Genomic DNA, 21,535 nt, shown 5'->3' with positions numbered 1-21,535 from the left:
AGAAAGACAACGCACGATACCGAGGAGGTCAGCACAACTGGACTAAACCAAAAGCAAAGAAGTTTCCGGAATAAACTGCTTTGAAGGCCAGCGTAGCAGGGGCGGGGGTTTGGGGACCATGGTTTCAGGGGACATCCAATTTAATTGGCATAATAAAATCTATTAAGAAAACATTCTGCATCCCACCTTGGAGAGAGGCGTCTGGGCTCTTAAACGCTAGCAAACGGCCATCTAAGATGCATCAATTGGTCTCAACCCACCTGGATCAAAGGAGAATGAAGAACACCAAGGACACAAGGTAATTACGAGCCCAAGAGACAGAAAGGGCCACATAAACCAGAGACTACATCAGCCGGAAACCAGAAGAACTAGATGGTGCCCGGCTACAACCGATGACTGCCCTGACAGGGAATGCAACAGAGAACCCCTGAGGGAGCAGGAGAGCAGTGGGATGCAGACCCCAAATTCTCATAAAAAGACCAGACTTAATGGTCTGACTGAGACTAGAAGGACCCAGGTGGTCATGGCCCTCAGACCTTCTGTTGACCCAGGAAAGGACCATTCCCAAAGCCAAGTCTTCAGACAGGGATTGGACTAGACAATGGGTTGGAGAGGGATGCTGGTTTGGAGTGAGCTTCTTGGATCAGGTGAACACTAGAGACTATGTTGGCATCTCCTGCCTGGAGGGGAGGTGAGAGGGTAGAGGGTGTTAGAAGCTGGCAAAATGGACATGAAAAGAGAGAATGGAGGGAGGGAGCGGGCTGTCTCATTAGGGGGAGAGCAATTGGGAGTATGTAGCAAGGTGTATGTTAAGTTTCTGTTTGAGGGACTGACTTGATTTGTAAACTTTCACTTAAAGCACAACAAATTTTTTTTTTAAAAATGTGCAAAACCATAGGTACAAAAGTGTTTACTGGAACCACATTTATAAATTACAACAACTAGAAAATATCCAAATGTCCATAAATACAAAACTGGATAAAAGTATGGAACCGCCATAAAATGTAATACAATATAGGTATTACATTTCAACAAAAAAATCAAAGATCTGCATCATGAAAAATGTTCTTACATACATCATTAAGTGAAGAAAACTACACAGCAGCATAACAGCCACTATTTACTGAATATTTTCTAAGTGTCAGGCACTGCTCTGAACAACACTTAAAGGTCATTTTTTAAAAATACCATTGTGTGTGTGTGTGTGTATGTGTACATGGATTCACAAATACAATGCACACTTGTGACTATTTTTATAGTTTTGAGGCCAAAAACATGTGCAAATAACTACGTAATGACTTTTTTCCAAAACTAAGTTAACGCAACTTAACTATATTCTTATACGTACTTGCTAATTTTTTGTTAAAATATTCACCTTTCCTAAAAACAATGGTCTTAGAATATAGCCATTTTTTAAAATTCTATTATTTGGAAAGACAAACAAAAATTAATGATATCAAACATTTCTTTGCTTATCGAAATAAAGTGATGAGAGAAAAGCACTATGTGACATGGAAACATACTATAAATTTACAATAAATAAAACATTATGGCTGTAATGAAAGAATAAACTGACAGATGAATAAAAGAGAAATACTCAAACATGGGGCCTTTAAAAAATCTTATGAAAAATAATTAAATGTTTCATTTAATCTAAATGACAGAGCAATTCTTATTTTTCCTTAGGATTTTTAATCATTTCAAAATTGAAGAAACAGAAGAATTCACAAAGGAAGGAAAGACTGCAGATCATAATGTTAAAAAAATATACTGAGAAATAATGAGGCTGGTGCAAAACAGACAGGAGAAGAGAAATCCATCAAATACATCACGTAAGTGTTCAGATAGCTAAACTATATAAATAGTCAAGTTTATTAAAAAAAAAACATAAAGACTCTATACTACAAAAATGGGGAAAGAATATTAATTGACAATCCTTTAAAACACAGACACAGAATAAACACATAAAGGCCTGTCCTAAACAGAAGTCAAAAGGAAGATTAAATAATATTTTACACCTAGTAAATAATGACAATTCATTTCAAGTAAGGTTATCTATAAACTAACACATTAATTAATTATTACTAGCCCTGTAAATGGGTAAAAACTTTGGAATGGCCACTCTCTAAACCATAAAAAGATACTAAAGATGACTTACCCGATGATTCAAAAATTCTAATATTATAATGTTAAGGTAATAATTCAACAAAAACAAAATAATGGCAATCTACTTTCACAGGATTATAGCCATTAAAACCCTATGGAGCACAGTTCTGCTCTGAAACACTTCAGGCCACTTTGAGTTGGAATCAACCTCTGGTAACGGGTTTGGTTTTGACATAATATGTTGTATAACTAGAGAAAGATGTATTTTCTATAAAAACTGATTTTATGGGTGAATCCTTCAATGATTATTGATATATTAGCTAGTAATAAAGCATCTTAAGCACACCTACAAAGTTAAACCCACCTTCTTCCACCTAAAATACTGGTGGCATGAATAAATCTGACTATATAAAAACTCTGGGACAGACACCACATGAGTAAATCTTCTAATGCCAAACCTACAGTTAAAAGATCGTTTTAAACCCCTTTTAGGATATCTGTACCAGGGATGTTGTGGCAAGCATATGCGTATCTCTCCCACTGAATGCAGCTATACGACCTGCAAAGAACTCATAACTGAAGAATTTAAAAAAGTAAACAGTATCAGTGGAGACTAGGAAAGAATACGAGAATTTGGAGTTCACTAAAATGGTGGTGAGTTCATCTTTTTTTTTTTTTTTTTTGGTCCTCCTCCAACTTGCCCCTGACACAGTAACAAAAGTATGTGGCACAGCACTATAGAGCCAGCTTCCTGGCAGAAGGACCACAGGAAGATGGCAGCATTAGCAGGTTCACAATTCCAAAAACAACGAACAGGAAAAGCAACTAGAAATCCATAAATTCAACTCTATAGAACTCTGAACAGCAAGGGGAAGGTTATAGAAACGAACCATATCCAACACAAGAAAAAGACTACTTTTAAACAACAAGAAAAAAAATTTTTCCCCTGCTCCGAACCCTCCCAATTAGTGGCTCAGCAGCAGCCATGGCCACAGTGTGACAGAGAAGGATCATGGTACAGAGTCCCAGAGACCAGGGCCAATCTCTGGCTCTGGAGTGATCGGGGCACACATGGCTGGCAGACTGTTGGGTGTGTCTGCTGTGATCTGTCTAGGGGCTACATGAAGGACTGAAGCCCCGGTCTGACTTGACTCAGAGCTCTCACAGGGCAGGGGAGGGAGTGACAAGGGCTGTGACTGTCAAATGCCTGGGACTAAATGGTGCAAATGAAGCAGACAATTCATTCCCAAAATGTGAAGGAGAACCCAGAGTGAAAGTTTCTTACAAAAATCAGTACTTTCCAAAACACCGTTTATACAGGGGAATTGAGAAAGCTTACACACACACTCAGAGCTAACACATTCTAAATATCCTAATGTCCTGGTTTCAACAAAAATTCTCAAGGTATACAAGGAAACTGGAAATGATGGCCTATTCAAAAGAACACAAAGAAAGACCAGGGAGATACAAACCAAAGCCACAATATCAATTCTCACACACTAAGATGGCTATGATTAAAAAATAGAAAACAAAGAGGTGTCGGTGATGATGCTGAGATTTTGCAACACTCATCCATTGCTAGTGGAATTATAAAATGATGCAGTCATTGTGAAAAACAATTTGGTGGTTCCTCAAAAAGTTTAAGAATTATATGACCCAGCAATTCCACCTCTACGTATATGTCCAAGAGACTTGAAAGCAGGGACTCAAACAGATACTTGTACATCAGTGTTCACTGCAGTATTATTCACAATGGCCAAAAGGTGGAAACAATCCAAGTGTCCATCAACTTGTGAAGAGACAAGATGTGGTATATCCGTACAACAGACTATTATTCAGCAATAAAGAAAAATGAAGTTCTGATACATTCCATGACATAAATGAACCTTGACCTATGACTTCCTCTTTGACCAAATAAGTCAAACACAAAGGGACAAATACTATATGATCCCATTTATATGAAACAGCTGGAATAGGCAAATGCATAAAGACCTAAGTTTATTAGTGGTTACTACCGGTGAGTAGGAGGGGGAAATGGGCAGTTATTGCTTAAGGGGTACGAAGATTCTATTTAGGGTAATAAAAAATTTTTGGAAATGGATAGTGGTAATTGTTACACAAAATGGTGAATACAATTAATGTTAGTGAATTGTAGCATAAAAATGGTTGAACTGGCAATTTTTATGTGACAGGTATTTTATCACAATAAAAAGATGAGTTACAGCATCAAAAAAATGACTAAACTATATGATATCTATAAGAAACTTCAAATATGTTATAGGTAGATTAAAAGGACTGAAAAAACATACCATGCAAACACCAATCAAAATGAAGCTGAAGTAGCAATATTAGCATCAGATAAAATAGATTTGAGAGCAAAGAAAATTACCGCGGATAAAGAGGAACATTTTACAAAGTTCAAAAAAGGTCAATTCATCAAGAAAACATAAAAATCCCCAGGACAGAGCTGGAGAAAAATGTAGGAAAAAATTCTAACTCACAAAAAAAAACAGACTTACTATTCTGACAGAGACTGGAGAAACCCCAAAGTACGGCCCCCGGACACCCTTTTAAAACTCAGTACTGAAGTCACTCCTGAAGTTCACCCTTCAGCCAAAGATTAGGCAAGTCCATAAAACAAGACGAGACTAAATGGGCACACTAGCCCAGGGACAAGGACAAGAAGGCAGGAGGGGACAAGAAAGCTGGTAATGGGGAACCCAAGGTCAAAAAGGGCAGAATATTGACATGTCATGGGGTTGGTTACCAATGTCACAAAACAATACGTGTATTAACTGTTTAATGAGAAACCAATTTACCCCAAAAACCTTCTAAAGTACAATAATTAATAGATAGATAAATAAATAAGAAACATAAAAATCCTAAATGGGTATGGACCTAATAAAAAGACATTAAACAAAAATTGACAGAACCGCAAGCCAAAAAAGACAAACCTGCAATCATATTTGGAGACTTCAACACTCCTCTCTCAGTTACAAGTGAAATACCAGATACAGAAAATCAGCAATGACTTGAAAGGACTAAATACCAGTAACAACTAGACCCAAGTGACATTTAGAGAAGGGCCTATCCAAAGACCCAATACACATTTTCTATATCCACATGAAACATTCACCAAGGTAAACCATATGTTCAGTCATAAAAGAATCTTTAAATTTAGAAAAATTCAAACCATAAAAAAGTATGTTCTGTGATAATAACTGGATTAAACTATAAGAAGAAAGAGAAAGATGCAAGGAAATAATTCCAAATACTTAGAAATTAGACATCAGCCAAAGAGAAGGTCACAGGGGAGATTAGAAAATATTTTTAACTGAATGAAAAACAACATATCAAATTTTATGGGACACAGCTAAAGCAATGCATAGAGGAGAAAAGACAGACTTTGCTTGGAGGGTACTGAGCTTCTGTTAGTGGTGGTGAAATAATCAAGAAATGGATAGTGGCGATAGTTGCATAGCACGAACGTAATCGATATCACTGAGTTGTATAAATAAAAAGATGTTGAATTGGAAAATGTTTTGTTATACATATTTTTATCACAATTAAAACATAAATAGCTAGACTGAATAAAAATAAATGAAAGAAGAAACAAATTATAAATATCATGAAAGAAAAAGGGGACAGCACTACAAACCCTAAGGACAGTAAAAGGATAATATGGGCGTATTATGGATGGCTTTATGCCAATGAATTCAACAACACAGGGGAAACAAACAAATTCCTTCGAAGACACAGAATGACAAAGCTCATTCTAGAAGAAACAGATAATTTAAATGGTCCTATATCTATCAAAAAAATCGAACTTATAGTTTAAAACATTACAACAATAAGAACTCCAGGCCCAGCTGACCTCACAGACTATTTTTACCAAACATTTAAGGTAGATATGATTCCAATTCCATACAAACAATTCTAAAAAACTGAAGAGGAAGGAATACTTCCTAAGTCATTGTATGAGGCCAGTGTCACCCTGATACCAAAACCAGACAAAGGCAGTAAAACTACAGACCAACAAACCTCATGAACACGGACATAAAAAATCCCCGTAAAATATTAACAGATCAAATCCAGCAATATACAGAAAGAAAAATACACCATGACCAAGTGTTGTTTATCCTTGGAATGCAAGGCTGGTTCAATATGGGAAAAAAAAAAGTCAAATAATAAAGTCCACCATACTGACATCTCATGAAGGAAAACTACATGATTGAACCAACTGAAACAGAAAAAGCGTTTGAGAAATGTCAACATTCATTCATAATAAAAACTCTCAGTCAATTAGAAATAAAAGGAACTTTTTCAACCTGTTAAAAGGCATCTATTAAAAAACAAAATCTACAGCAAACATCATACAAATGAATCAGTTTAGCAAGTTGCAGAGTACAAAGTAAACACGCAAAAATCAATCATATTTTTACATACTAGCAATGCAATTAGAAATCAAAATTTATATGTATGTGTGGATCTACAGAGAGAGAGAGAGAGAGGGCGTCCTGGTGGCGTGGCGGTTAATAGCTACGACTACTAACCAAAAGGTCAATGTTCAAATTCACCAGCCACACCTTGGAAACCCTATGGGGCAGTTCTACTCTGTCCTGTAAAATCACTGAGTCAGAATCGACCTGAAATGGGTTTGGTTTGGTTTTATTTATGGGGCTCTTAACCACCGTGCCACCAGGGCTCCTCAAATGTACAATCGCACTCCCCAAAATGAAATGACAAGGTATAACTCTGTCAGGATCTCTATAAAGAAAACTGCAAAATGCCAATGAAAGAAATCCAAAACGATCCAGTGGAGAGACGTACTGTGTTCATGGATTGGAAAACTCAACACAGGAAAGATGTCAGTTTTCCCCAAATTTATCTATAGGTTTAACACAAATTCAAACAAAATTCCAGCATAATTTTTTATATAGGCAAAAGCTGATTCTAAAATTTATACAGGACACAAGAATAAAATAGCTAAAATAATTCTAAAAAAGAATAAGTTCATAGACTAACACTTATGAAAATTTAATAAGTCTACACAAAAATCTATATGCAAATGTCCATAGCTTTATTTGTAATAGTAAAAAAATGGAAACATCCCAGATGTTATTCAACAGATGAATGACTAAACAAATTGTGGTACACCCATACAAAGTAATACTTCTCAGTAATAAAAACGAACAGACTATATTGATACTACAACTTAGATGAATCTCAAAGGCACTAACCTGAAAGAAAGAAGCCAGCCTCAGGTTACAGACTGTATGATTTTATTTACATGACATTCTGAGATACAAAACTATAGTGATGGAGGGAAAAACAAAAAACCAGTGGTTGCCAGGAATTAGGGATAAGGAAGAGAGAATCAGAGTTTGGCAGAGGTTAGGGAGAAGGAAGAAAAAAAAAATTCAGACGTTGCCAGAAGTTAGGGAGGAGGAAGATGTGATTTTAATGGGATAGCACAAAGGAATTTGAGGGGTAATGGCAAAAGCAAAACAAGCTAAAACAAACAAACAAATACATCTTAGGGCATTTAATAAGAAGCCTTGTTTCCAGATCAACTAGACTCATTGAGAGATCAGAAATGCTTAAATATCCTATATAGGCTTACAGGTAAAAAAAAAAACAGGAACATCCATTAAAAATGTTTTCTCAAAAGTAAGGTACACTCACTCTGGCAGTGCAAAAACTCTACAGAAATAGGCTCAGAGAGTTCAAATACCAGAGGCAGAACTTCTGAAAAGGGGTGGGTAGGTATGAGCAGAGAGAAGCAGAAAAGAATATGTGGTCCTTAGAAACGGACCACGGAAATGGAGAGTTTGGTCTCTACAATGTGAAAGTCAAGATGCAAAAATGCATTCAGTTTGAGTGTGTTCTTTCTTGGTGACAAATGAGGTCCCCTAGGCAAGTCCCAAGTCTAGTATGAAATGAGTAAAGTGTACTAGGTAAAACTGATAGCAATGTAGTCTAAAGGTGCTAATTCTGCATTAATAAAAATACAGAAAGGATCAAAGCAAATGCCCAGTGAAGATCCAGCATATTAATCTGAGCACATAAAAGCTGTAGATCTGTGAGAATGGAATTGATGTACCAGAGATAATTTGAGGAAAGTTACCTCCAGTGAAGACTAAAACTACCAAGTCAAAGTTCGAATCAAGAATGTAAAGCTTTTCAAATCTGACGCCCAACAGTTTATTTCCCTAAGAACAGAAAGTCATGAGTGTGGGCGATTCAAAACGTGTGAGGCCAAATAACAGTTTTATTTAAAGTGCAATCAACTCAAAATACTGAATTTATAAACACAAAAAGTTAGCTGGTGAAAGTGTGGGAAACATAATAAAACTTCTGAGGCAGATAAAAAATGACTAAAACAAATTCTCATGGAATCTAGATTTTTCTAGAGCCAGGAAGGCTGGGTGAAGCCCCAAAACTACTGCCCTCAGATAATCATTAAACGTTAAACCGAAAATACCCCTGAAGACTTCTTAAAACCAAACATTAGTTTAACTTAATTAGTAAAGAATGTCTGCATTAACATTATGCTCTTTTAAGATCTATAAATATGGGATCAAGTTTGACGACAGCAACAGGAACCTTAAGGGGCAGTGAGTTTATGTTAATGGAGAGGAACAACTCAGAAAAGGAGGATGAGAATGGTCGCACAACTTGAAGAGTGTAATCAATGTCCCTGAATTGCACGTGTAGAAACTGTTGAGAACTGGTGTGTTTTACTGTGTATATACTCAACAAACAGAACAACCAAAAAAAAGGCAGTTTAAAAAATTGGCAAAAATGTTGATACCGTTCCCATCTAGAGGTGTAGTCTACTCCTCCCAGCTCACCCAACTCCTATATGTGGGCTGGTCTGTAAATGCTTTGACTAATAGAAAATGCCGAAAGTGATGGGCCTAGCCTTCATGTGGATTCACAGCTCTCAAGAGATTATGTGAAGAGTCCATGAGACTACACAGAATGTATGTGGGGCTCAGCTGAGCTCAGCCTTCTAGACATCCTCCATCAAGGCACCAGGCATGGTGTTGAAGCTGTCTCCGATACTCTAGACCAGACCAGCTGCCAAGTGAACAGCATTAAGTGACCCTAGTCAATGCCGACAGAGCAGAAAAACTGTGCATCCAAGCCCTACCTGAATTCCTGATCCACAAAATCCTGAGATACAATGTTTTTAGTCCCTGTTTTGGGGTAATTTGTTATGCAGCAGTAAATCACTAATAATTTCTTTTTAACTTCTGTTTGAAAAACGATGTGTTTTGGCTAGTCACAGACTAAATATGTGTACATGTATCTCTCTTCCACATTTCCTCACTCTAGAACCCACACTGTCAAAGCAGTCACCATCTAAAACATTAACAGTAGCTATACAAGAATGAAAAAAAGCTCTAGGGAGTTTTGTTCTGGTTCAGAAGTGACCCACATGGCTGCCACCTACAACTCACTGGACTCAACTAATCATATGGCCCCTCAAGGGGGCCAAGAGCTGTAATCCTACCATGTATTCAGAAGCCTGAGCACCAGAACTATTTGTCAAACACTCTTAATGTCTACCAGAACTATTCATAATTTTAAAATGGTAAAGTACGTTTAAAAAACTATAAAAAGGAAAAAAAAATGATAGCTCAAAAACAGAAGAGACCAAGCGTGCAAACAAAGCACATGAAAAGACTGCTCAACATCATTAGTCATTGCCCAGTGCTGTTGAGTCAATTCCGACTCATAGCGACCGTACAGGACAGAGTAGGACCGCCCCACAGAGTTTTCAAGGAGCGCCTGGCAGATTCGAACTGCTGACCCTTTGGTTAGCAGCCATAGCACTTAACCACTAGGCCATTCATTAGTCATTAGAGGAATGTAAACCCTACTTCGTACCCACTAGGATGGTCATTGTTAAAACAGAAAATAACAAGTGTTGGTGAGAATGTGGAGAAACTGGAGTCCTCATCCACTGTAGGTGGGACTATAAGATAGTATAGCCACTGTGGAAAACAGATTGGTGGTTCCTTAAAAAGTTAAAACAGAATTATCATGTGATCTAGCAATTTAACTCCTAAGTATACACCCAAAAGACTTAAAGAACTCAAATGGATAAGTGTACAGCAGTGTTCACTACAGCACTATGCACAACAGCCAAAAGGTGAAAACAACCGAAGTGTTCATCAACAGATGAATGGATAAACAAAAAGTAGCATATTCATACAATGGAGTATTATTTAGCCATAAAGAGCACTGAAATTCTAATACATGCTATGACACAGACGAACCTTTAAAACAGTATACTGACTGAAATAAATCAGACACAAAAGAACAGTGTATGATTCCACCTACGTAAAATGCTCAGAACAGGCAAATGCACAGACCAAGGTAAATCAGTTGTTACCAGGGGCTGCGGGAGGGGGAGGATGGAGAGCTGCTGCGTTTCTGTTTGCAGTGATGAAAAAGTTATTGAAATGGATAGCGGTGATGGTTACATAAAAATTGTGAATGTAATTAATGTCTCTGAGCTGGGCTGTAGATTAAGATGGTTAAATTGGCAATTTTTTTGTTTTGAATTTTGTTGTTTTTGTTAATATACACAGCAAAACATACACCAAGTCAACCGTTTCTGTATGTACGACTCAGTGACATCAACTGCATTCTCCCAGACGTGCAACCACTCTCACTCTCCTTTTCTGAGTTGTTCCTCCCCCCACTGACACACTGACACAAACTCACTGCCACCTAAGGGTCCATCTAATCTTTCAAGTTGCTATTGTCACTTTGATCCCATATAGATGGTTCTTAAAAGAGTATAATTCTCAAGGCGGACATTTTTTACTAGTTAAGCTACACTACACTACTGTTTGGTTTTAAGACCACTTCAGGGGATATTTTTGGTTTAAGGTTTAAAAATTATCTCAGGCAGCGGCAGATTATCTAACAGGCAAGGTAAGCATGGTGCTTATCTTGCTTAGCAGATCATCTGCAAACAATTTCACGTGGGTTTCGCTACACACAGACTAGTAAGTAAACACAAGGAAGCCTGTGCTTACCGGGTCATCCACCCTGTCAAAAAAAAAAAACACCCTGTCAGAGACTCTAAATTTGAAAAGAGGCTTTGACTCTGTAGGAAAGTACTCAGGGGCTGGGAGAGGGTTCACTATAGATGATCTATCTGGTAAGCACCCTGCCTATTGGATAATCTATCCCTAATCTCAAGGCAATTGCTTTAGGGTTTCATCCAGCCCCCATCAAGTCTAGAGTCCGTGAAAACTTGAAATTCTCCATTTTTCCCCTTTTGATCAGGATTCTTCTATAGTATCTTTAATCAAAATGTTCAGTAATGGTAGCCAGGCACCATCTAGTTCTTCTGATCTCATGGCAAAGGAGGCAGTTGTTCATGGAAGCAATAAGCCACACATTCCATATCCTCCTACTCCTGACTCTCTCTGTTGCTCCAGATAAATAGAGACCAAGTGTCATGACTTGGATGGCCATTTGCAGGTTTTTAAGACCTCAGGCACTATGCAAAGAACTAGGAGGTAGAACAGAAGCACTAAATACGTTATTTGGCCAACTAACCGGGACGTCCCATGAAACCATGACCCTAAACCTCCAAGCCGAAGAACCAAATCCCAAGAGGTGTCTGGCTGTACAAAAGCAGCCTCAGCAGCTGCTCTTTTGTTGTTGTTGTTGTTATAAATATATCTATCACAGAACTTTTGCCAGTTCAACTTTTTACAGGTGTACAATTTATTGACAGCAATTATAATAATCAGCTGTGCAATCTTACCCTTAATGCCATATTTCTATTACCGGTAAATGCCCCTCTTTCCACCCTTCTTCCTGCCCCTGGTAGCCACTAATAAACTTTGGTCTCTATACATTTGCTTTTTCTTGTCTTTTTATATACGTGAGGTCATACAATATTAGTCCTTTGTGATTGACGTATTTGACTCAGCATAATGTCTTCAAGCTCTATCCATACTGTAGCATGTATCAAGACTTCATTTCTTCTACTGGCTAAGTAGTACTCCACTCTGTGTATGTGCCACATTTTGTTTATTAAATTGGCAAATTTGGTGTCACATATATTTTACCAAAATAAAATTTAAGAAGAGAGAGAGAGAAGAGCCAGTTACAAACTGAAGCACAGGTAAAATTAAATTGATATCGCTAAGCAATGTTGTATGAGCACCCAAGTTTCCTCGTTGTCCCAGCTGACACCATAACCTAGTGTTAACCAGCAGCTGTACTCACCATGTATAAGCAATTTGGGGTGTCCACTTTGAAGGTAATTATCACTAAAATTTCCATTCTTGTAAGCAAAGGGATATAGGGTTTTACATAAACTTGCATTATGTAAAAATTATTTATATAACCATTCATTAAATGAACGGACAGAAAAGGAACTGAATTAAATTTTTATGACTCTGGAACTCACAGAGCAGAAGACCACTGTAATCTATGTCAAGTAAAACACTAACAGTTAAAAACCACCACTAAATAAGAACCAACACTCATTAGGAGAATAATAAAAACACAACCCACTGCTGTAGAGCCAATTCCGACTCACAGCGACCCTTCAGGACAGAGTAAAACTGCCCCATAGGGTTTCCAAGGCTGTCAATCTTTACGGAAGTAGGCTGCCGCATCCTTCTCCCGTGGAGCAGCTGGTGAGTTCGAACTGCCCATCTTTCGGTTAGTTGCTAAGTGCTTAACCACTGTGCCACCAGGGTTCCTTCCAGGAGAGTAATAGCCCTTATTTAAAAATAACAAATAACTGGAGCAGAAGATAATCTAAAATTTTTACACATAACTAAAGGTAATAAGACCAGACATCCCAAGTAGAAATCACTCAAAGGTTAATCACAAATGATAATCTTGACATTAACTCCAGTAGTTCTATTGTGTTAATATTAACAGTATTTTAATATTTATTAATGGATAGATATTAACTTTGATTTTGTTGACCAATAATTATAAATAACTGGCTCCTCAAATTATGAAAGAAAAGCACTGTAACTGTAGTTTATGCATGGAGGCACATTAAAAACTGGTAAAGGTAAAACGATATTATCAGTGTGAACTCACTCACATACATGTAGTTTGTAACATATCACTAGAATGTACTACCATAACCAATTCTCCATAGGAACAATGGGATACACAGTCATAAAAACCTAGATACTTATCTCAATATTATTTTCCACTAAAAAGATGAGTAGTTCTTAGAGAGTAGCTGATTTCACATGCAGGGGCAGAGAGAATTAAAGATGTGCCTAAAACATACTTTTTTTGTCAAAGGACAATGCGCTGTATCTTTATGGAAGCAGACTGCCACATCTTTCTCTCGTGGAGCAGCTAGTGAGTTCAAACCGCCCATCTCAAGTTTTGAGATGATATTAAAAGAATTCAGAAGCCAGCTGAAAGGCGTGCAACTAACCAAACTATGATGATTTGAACACTGAAAAGAAAAATTTAATTATAATTACCTAAGTTATAATTTAAAAAAAAAATTTTTTTTAAGTTATAATTAACTAAAACAAGATACGTTTGCAGAGCCGTAATTAACTCATGATTCTCAAAGAAGACAAACAGAATTTCTCTTCAGGGGATTTTATGCACATAGGAAAACAGAGACTTGTAACAGCCACCGCCTCCAACAGAAAGCTATGACTTTGTTCCCACAAGCCATAATACATGAAACTGGTCCCTGAGACTTCTTGCCACCTTCCCAATGGCCAAACATCTCTAGAACACACTTCTATCACATAATACTCTCATATTATTACAAATCATTAAAGAATTTTGTCAAGACATGGAATTTACCAGAATAAGAGGACCTCCCAATAAACCTTTGGGCCTTGAAATATACATAGAGTAGTTTTAGCCTTGCAGCAGGCTCAAGTTTACTTTTAAATTGAGTCGAAATTTATGGACTCTTCTCTTTTTTTCAGTGTATTTACAGGACAGTAGTTTGGGCAGTTGTTAAAATCTTTATGCTTCCCTTTACCACTCTCCTTGCCCTATGTGTCCACTAAAAGAACTGACAAGGCCTTTCCAAGAGCAAAGCAGAGCAAGGACTAACAGAACAGTGGGCATCATTTTAACTTTAGTGTAAAAGGCCAGAGTTATCATCCAGCTCCTGTTAAAATGTTCCTCACAACTTTATTTGCCTTGATTTCCCATAGGAGATAGCATGAGAAGACAGTCCATGGACAAGGTAAGAAAAAATATTAATGTCAGATTTTAATTTCATGGTGCTGCATCAAGAACAGCGGGTAGCTTAGAAGATAAAGACAAATGTTACACTACTTCAATTACTGAACTGTATGCCTACTATATGTCTAGAAGTAACCTAGGCAATGGGATAAGCCAGTGAACAAGGCAAATTCCCTGACCTCATAAAACTTACACTCCAGTGCCGAGGGCACACAAAGAAATACATAATAAATTGTCCTACTGGTTAAATACTAGGAAGAAAAATACAGCAGAAGAGGATAGAAAATGGGAGGTGTTCTTCAAAGACAGGGTCAAGCGAGGCCTCTCTGAGGAGACAGCATCTTGGAGACCTGACTAAAAAAAAAAAGTAAAGGGTAAGTCACATAAATACCTGAGAGAAAAGTTCTAAGCAAAGATGACAGGAAGTACAGATGTCTGAGAAAAGAATAGGTTTAGAGTGCTCCAGGAATAGCAAAGACGCCAGCATGGTTAGAACCCAGTGAGTAAGGGGAATACTGGAAAAAGATGTGGTTTGAGAGGTAGCCAAGTTCAGATTATTAGAACTTAAAGATTATGCTATGAACTTCAGATTTTATTCTACATGTTCCTATTAGCTTTGGAAGGTTGAGAGCAGTAAGACCCAAAAGTTCTTACTTTGGGTTTTAAAAGGATTACTGTAGCTATTAGGTAGACAACAAGATCATAACAGGGCAAAAATCAATGGAGTCAGACCAGTTAGGAAGCTACTGCAGCAGTCCAGACAAGGAGTGGTGGTGGCAAGATCTGGAGTTGACAGCAGTGGAGGGGGTGAGACATGGCTGGATTCAGGATATACTGTTGTAAAGGTACGCCCAATAGGATTTTCCAATAGGCCAAATGTTAAATACCAGAAATCAAGAAGAACACCTTGCTTCTGACCTGACCAATTACATGGAGCCATTTATTGACAGTGACATTGCAAAAGGACAAAGCTTCAGGATAACAATAAAAGTTCTACAACAAACATATTTAAGTTTGAGATGCTTTTTGGGTATCTAAAAGATACCGAGAAAATAAAGATTGTGTTATGAACAAAGAAACTCTGATAATATAACTTTTAGAGTCATCAGAACATAAAAAATAGAAACCCATTTCTGTCAAATCAATTCCAACTCAAAGCAGCCCTACAGGACAGAGCAGACCTGCCCCACAGGGTTTCCAAGGAATGGCTGGTACACTGAACTGCCCACCTTTTGGTTAGCAGCTGAACGTTTAACCAGTGCACCACGAGGGCTACCACCTGCACATAGATAGTATTTAAAGTCATTAAACTGAATGAGATCACCTGAGTGAAAAGATGGAGCCCATACCTGAGGACTAAGCCAACATTGAGAGATCTGGAAGGGGAAAGGAATGAGCAAAGGAGAACAAGGAGAGACCAGTGAGTGACCAAAGGAGGGTGGTGTGCTGAAAGTCGGGTAAAGAAAAAGAGTTTCAAGACAGAGTGGTTGGCTGTGTGAAATGATAGCAAAATGGCTAAGTAGGATGAAGACTAAAAGCTGGTTTTGGCAATACGGAAACCACTGGTGACACTGACAAGAACAATTCAGTAGAATGCTAGGAAGAAAGTCTGCTAGGAGTGGTGGGTTCATAAGAAAATGGTGAAAAAATAAGTAGCAACCATTAACTATAAAGGACCATTTCAAAGATTTTTGCTATAAAGGTGAACAAAACAGTAACCAAAAAAACCAAACCCACTGCCACTGAGTCGATTCCGACTCATTGCGACCCTACGGGACAGGGTAGAACTGACGGACAGAGTTTCCAAAGAGTGCCTGGAGGACTCGAACTGCTGCACTCTTGGTTAGCAGCCATAGCACTTAACCACTACTCTATCAAGGTTTCCGTACACAGGCTAAAAGGAGAGGTATGATCAAGAGAGGATATATTTGATGAAGAGGGGTGATATTGTAACATATTTATAATAATTGAAACAATTCATTAAAAAAGGAAAAATTCTGATGCAGAAAAGCAAGGAAAATTGCAGGTATAAAGTCTATAACAAGTGAAAGGGGATAGGATAAAAAAAAAAAAAAATTAAGGGGTTGGCTTTAGATGGCCACAGAGCTTCATCATCCCATTTTATCAGGAAAGAGGGTAGAGAGTACGGTCAGAAACGCAAGCAGGAAAGTAGATCTGATGGTGGATGAATGTGAAGTTCATTTCTGATCTTTTTTTTTTTTTTCTTTTAAAAAGAAAGATCATCAGCTTTGATGGTAGGTGAATGTGGACTTCTTTTCTGATCTTTTCTTTTTTTTTTTTCAAATAAGAAAGATCATCAGCTGAAGAATGAAAAAAAGGGTATTAGAAATCCGTAGAAAAGAAGGGGTGAAATAGACATTTGCAATAATGGCAGACAAAATTTCTAAATAAAAACAGGAAGACTGAAAGGTAAGGGCAGCAATCATGACCCACTTGAGATTTGAGATGATAAATTTAAAATGAAACCAGTCAGTAAAATTATGTGTTTTTCTCCAGTCATGTCTGGCTGCTTGAATGAAGATTTTTGGGTTGTGTCATCAAAACAAGACAGTGGGCGAATTGCAAAGGACTTCAGGATGTATAAGAGAATGACTAGGAAGATGGAGCACAGAATCTGAGCTAGAAAAGAAGAACGAGAAACCGTTCCCCACTGGTGAGATCACTGGATTGGAGGATTCAATAACGGAGTACTGGTGTGGTGTGGTTACTAGGAGAGAGTGAGCTGGAAAAAGAAGAGGTGATTGTCAGAGGGTAGGATGCTTGAAACTGAGATTTCAGAGGTAAAAAGCAGTTGTCCTAGTGATTGGTAGAATGATAAAGGCTAAAGTATGACCATAAGAATGAGTAGCAAAGGTAGGTTAAAGAAAAGGATTTTTCAGGGAATAAAGGAACTGAGAGGCCAGGACATTAGACGGATTATCAAAAATAACTGTGGGAACAGCAGTGGAAAGTAAAATAGAAAGGCAGGTGCTAAAACCTCAGTGAACGAGGGAGGGTGACCGGAAAGGATGCAACATGAAGGCACAACATGTGGTACAGTCTGGTAGCATTGTTTTAAAGGAATTTGTAAGTAATCATTATATTGAAAAACATCACTTCAAAAAGATGTTTTACTAGAAAGTAAGTGAAAGTATACAGAACAGAAAAAAAATTAAACTAAGAAAAAAATCACGTAGAAGAGAATTAATGGAACTTACATAAAATGAAGTTTAAAGTAAGGTGGTAATGAATGTACACACGAAAGGGGAAATGTAGAATTCTAAATTCCAAGCTTCACTCTTGTCACTCTAACTGATTCTTTTTAGAAATGGACCTGGGAACTGTAAAATATTTGAAGGTTTTCCAAGAAATATAGCTGCATAACAGCTACACACTTGACAACCATAGCATTTTCTGGAAAATTCTATCTTAAAAGACATAGCAATTTCTAGTCCCATAAAAACTGTGACATTCTGCAAGGGTCAAGGAGACGACATTTCACAGAGAAAGCCTATCACTATGTCTAAAATCTCAACAACTCTTGAAAAACACTGCCAATGACAGACTATCTCAAGCAAACATCCTCCAAACATAATATGAAACCTTGTCTCTGAAATATAAAAGGAGTCCTGGTGGCACAGTGTAAGTTAACCACTCAGCTGCTGACTGAAAGTTTGGCAGTTCAAACCCACCCAGTAGCTCCATGGGAGAAAGACCTGGCAATCTGCTCCCATAAACATTATAGCCTAGAAAACCCTACGGGGCAGCTCTACTCTTTCACATGGTATCGCTACGAGTCGGGATCGACTCAACGGTACCCAACAACAACCTCATATAAATTTTATAAACTACTTTGAGCAACCTACTCTACTGTTTACAGATTCACAGTACACATTAGCTTATTAAAAACATCAAAAACTCCAGCAGATAGCCTAGCACTTCACATTATTGGTAATGGAACATATTTTTTTTCTCAACACACGTATTAACACAGTAAGGTTTAAACAAACACTATATGGTTAAAAACCAGAAATATACTGTGAGTTACCATACTAAGGAAACCCTGGTGCCTGGTGGCGTAGTGGTTAAGTGCTATGGCTGCTAACCAAAGGGTTGGCAGTTCAAATCCGACAGGCGCTCCTTGGAAGCTCTATGGGGCAGTTCTACTCTGTCCTATACGGTCGTCATGAGTTGGAATCGACTCGACGGCACTGGGTTTGGTTTGGTTTTTGGTTTACCATACTAGATGACTGGAATGACTGTTTTAATTTTTGTCTAATATAAACTTTTATCCGCAGATATTAAGTAATCTGTACTAAATCAGGACTTAAGGAAAAACAAAAAGACATAGAGAGGACCTGGTTTTTTCACTATAGTTCACGATAGTTCTAAAACTATTTAGGCAGATGAAAATTTTAGAACTAAGTATATAAGCAAATGCTAAATGTGCATATTTCAAAAAAAAAAAACCTTACTGAATTTTGATACCTGTTTCCACAATATTTTCTGTTTCTGTTGTCTCCAGTCCATCCATGCTATCTTCATCCTCCACTGTAGTTTTTCCTCTACTTCGAGGCCTACGAAGAAATAAACACATACAAATTTTGAGGCTTAAAATTATACTCAACATAAAGCACTAGTTGAAAAAATAAAATAATTTAGGCATTTTTCTAATTTTTATGATATCAGATAGTAAATATCAGACTTTACAGTCCTTTTCTCCATCAAATCCAGCCCTTCCTATACCTAAACATGAGGCCAGGCCTAGATTGATACATTTGTGTCGTCGTAACTCATGTATTTAGGTACCAAAACAAAAAAACTTTTTTTTTTTTTTTTTTAATTTTTACTTTTGCTCCTCTTTTAGCTGGTCTTCTGAAGATCCCCATAACTATAGAAGTGTTTCTTAAGCACCCAGTAAGCTCTTTTCAAAGTTCAAATGCCTGGGTACACTCTACACCTAATGACATTGAGGAGGGATACAGACATGCATTTTGAAAAAAGCTCACACAGGTGACTGTAATGCAAATGAAATTCTAAAAATTAATTATGATCTAACCAATGTCACTTTTAAAGTACAATGTGACTTAATTCATAAACACTTCAGGAAAGTAAAATAATGATAAGAGCTGTGGTGAGGTGAAGGTCTCTTGCCCAACGCAATAAAACAAAATACCCATGAAAGAAGAAAAAAAACTAACGCTTTCAATTTTTTTTGAAGTTTCCCAAATAAGGCATAAAAATGAGTCAAAAAAGTAAAAACACACACAAAATAAGAAAACACATTGTATATTTTACAAACTTAGAAGTTGAGAAAGCAGTATTCATGTCATTTCAGAGCTTTAAATTCTTTCATTATTTTAAAAGATACAAATGAACTCAGTATTTAAATGAAAAACACTAAGAATGAAAAAAGATTAAAAACACTAAAAAAAAAGAATAAGCAAGAGCTGTTTTTGAAACAATAGGAAATCTTCCTATAAATCTTGTTTTAAAAAGAAAGTAACCAATCTAAACCAATAAAGGAGATATGAGAAAATTCAACGGTTAATCAAAGCCCAAATGGTTTTATAATTATTGCAAGCTTTCAAAAAAAAGGTCATTCCCATCAAATTAAAAGAAACAGCTAAATCAAAATCTTAACAAATATAGCCAAAAACTATGGATAAAAAGAGAAATCTAAATAAAATACTAATAAACATCATCAGAAAGGATGACTTAATACATTACAGGTCAAAGAGCCAAAAGAGCACCGTTTCAAACTTCATTGGGTGGGAAGGTGAGGGAAGGAGGCAGAACTAAATTATAAGACCGCAATATTGGGTATGCGAAAGGGTGATCAGTGCTACAGCATTCTAAGGTTGACTTTAATGTTCATGGAAAAGGGGAAAGAATAATTATCTTTAGAATTTAGTCAAGCAGTTATGTTTAAACCTAAAATAAATCTTTAAAACAATCAAAACGGAAATTTTGATCAATCCAACAGTAGACAGAACAGGAAAGAAAAAATACATGCAGGTTATCTAATGATAAAAAATTAATTGACCGGGAAAACATAACTCAAAAGAACTTAAAGTTATATAAAGAAAAGATTTACAGAATGAAAAACAGAACTTGACAGTTCCACAATCATTATGGGGAGTTTTAACATTCTGCTCTCAGAAACTGATAGATGAAACATTATAGATGGAAGTGTTTTTAGCAAGCGTTTGGAGAAGACATTTAACAGGCACCACCAATCACTCTATCAACTTTCCTTGTGTCTGGCTCTGCTCAAACACTTGGGATACAGCAATAAACAAAACAAAATCCCTAACTTTACAAAACTACATTGTAATGAGAAGAAACAGACAACTGTAAACAAGTAAAACACACATAGTATCAGGTAAAGTCCTAAATAAAAGAATAAAGCAAAGAACGGGGACTAAATAGCATTTTTCAATAAGAAATTGATAAAGCAATATTTATAAGATAAAAATGTATAAAATAAAGAAAGTCCCGTGAATAAGGAGGCATTTCGGCAGAGATCTGAAGCAGAACAGAGAGCAAATCATGCGGGTAATCCGGGAGAAGAGCATTTCGTAGATGGAACAGCAAAGTGTCAAAATTCTTGAGATCAGAGTGTTGAAAGAGCACCAAGGACGCATCATGGCTGCAGGAGACTGAGTGAGGGGGAAAGTAGGAAAATACGAAGCATAAGAAATTTTTTAAAAAATAAGAGATTAGTTCATTTAGAAATCTGTAGAGCAACCGAGGGACCAGGGACAGAGAGAGACCAGAAATTCTTCAAATAATCCCAACATACAGCTGCAATGGGGATAGACAATAATTCAAGAGATATTATGAGTAAAGTGCATCTAAAGTAGTATCATAAAATCTTGATATAAGGACTTTGGTTCAACTTGCTACTCAACGCATGAATTTCTCCTGTAACACCCCAGACCAGACATCCAGCCTCTACTTCACCCATTTCCTCAATATACAATGTATAACAATAATCCCTGAATGGAAATTATGAATAAGAGACATTCATCAAACTTAAAGAATGCGTACATGTGAAAAAACAAAAAGAAAACAATGTCTCAAGTACAGTAAAAGCAAAAAAATAAATAGGGTTAGTTGAGAAAATAGAGACCACTAATGGCTGGTAAAGGATGAGTAAAATTTCAGACTGGGGAAAGAGAGGAGAGACAAGTAATTC

The 21,535-nt window shown here is 37.0% G+C and overlaps 1 protein-coding gene across 12 annotated transcripts in view; it reads right to left on the bottom strand.

The window, feature by feature from the left end:
• Positions 1-21,535, bottom strand: part of KMT2C (lysine methyltransferase 2C) — a 397,882-nt gene that overhangs the window by 295,269 nt on the left and 81,078 nt on the right. For all 12 annotated transcript variants that reach the window (XM_049863292.1, XM_049863298.1, XM_049863302.1 and 9 more), the window contains exon 2: positions 18,823-18,911. In XM_049863292.1, coding sequence (XP_049719249.1) covers positions 18,823-18,911 — 89 coding nt within the window. The remainder of the gene's footprint in view (positions 1-18,822; positions 18,912-21,535) is intronic.

This window comes from Elephas maximus, chromosome 20, assembly GCF_024166365.1.
Source record: "Elephas maximus indicus isolate mEleMax1 chromosome 20, mEleMax1 primary haplotype, whole genome shotgun sequence".
NCBI classification, from domain to species: domain Eukaryota; kingdom Metazoa; phylum Chordata; class Mammalia; order Proboscidea; family Elephantidae; genus Elephas; species Elephas maximus.
This window is presented reverse-complemented; position numbering and strand designations above follow the sequence as displayed.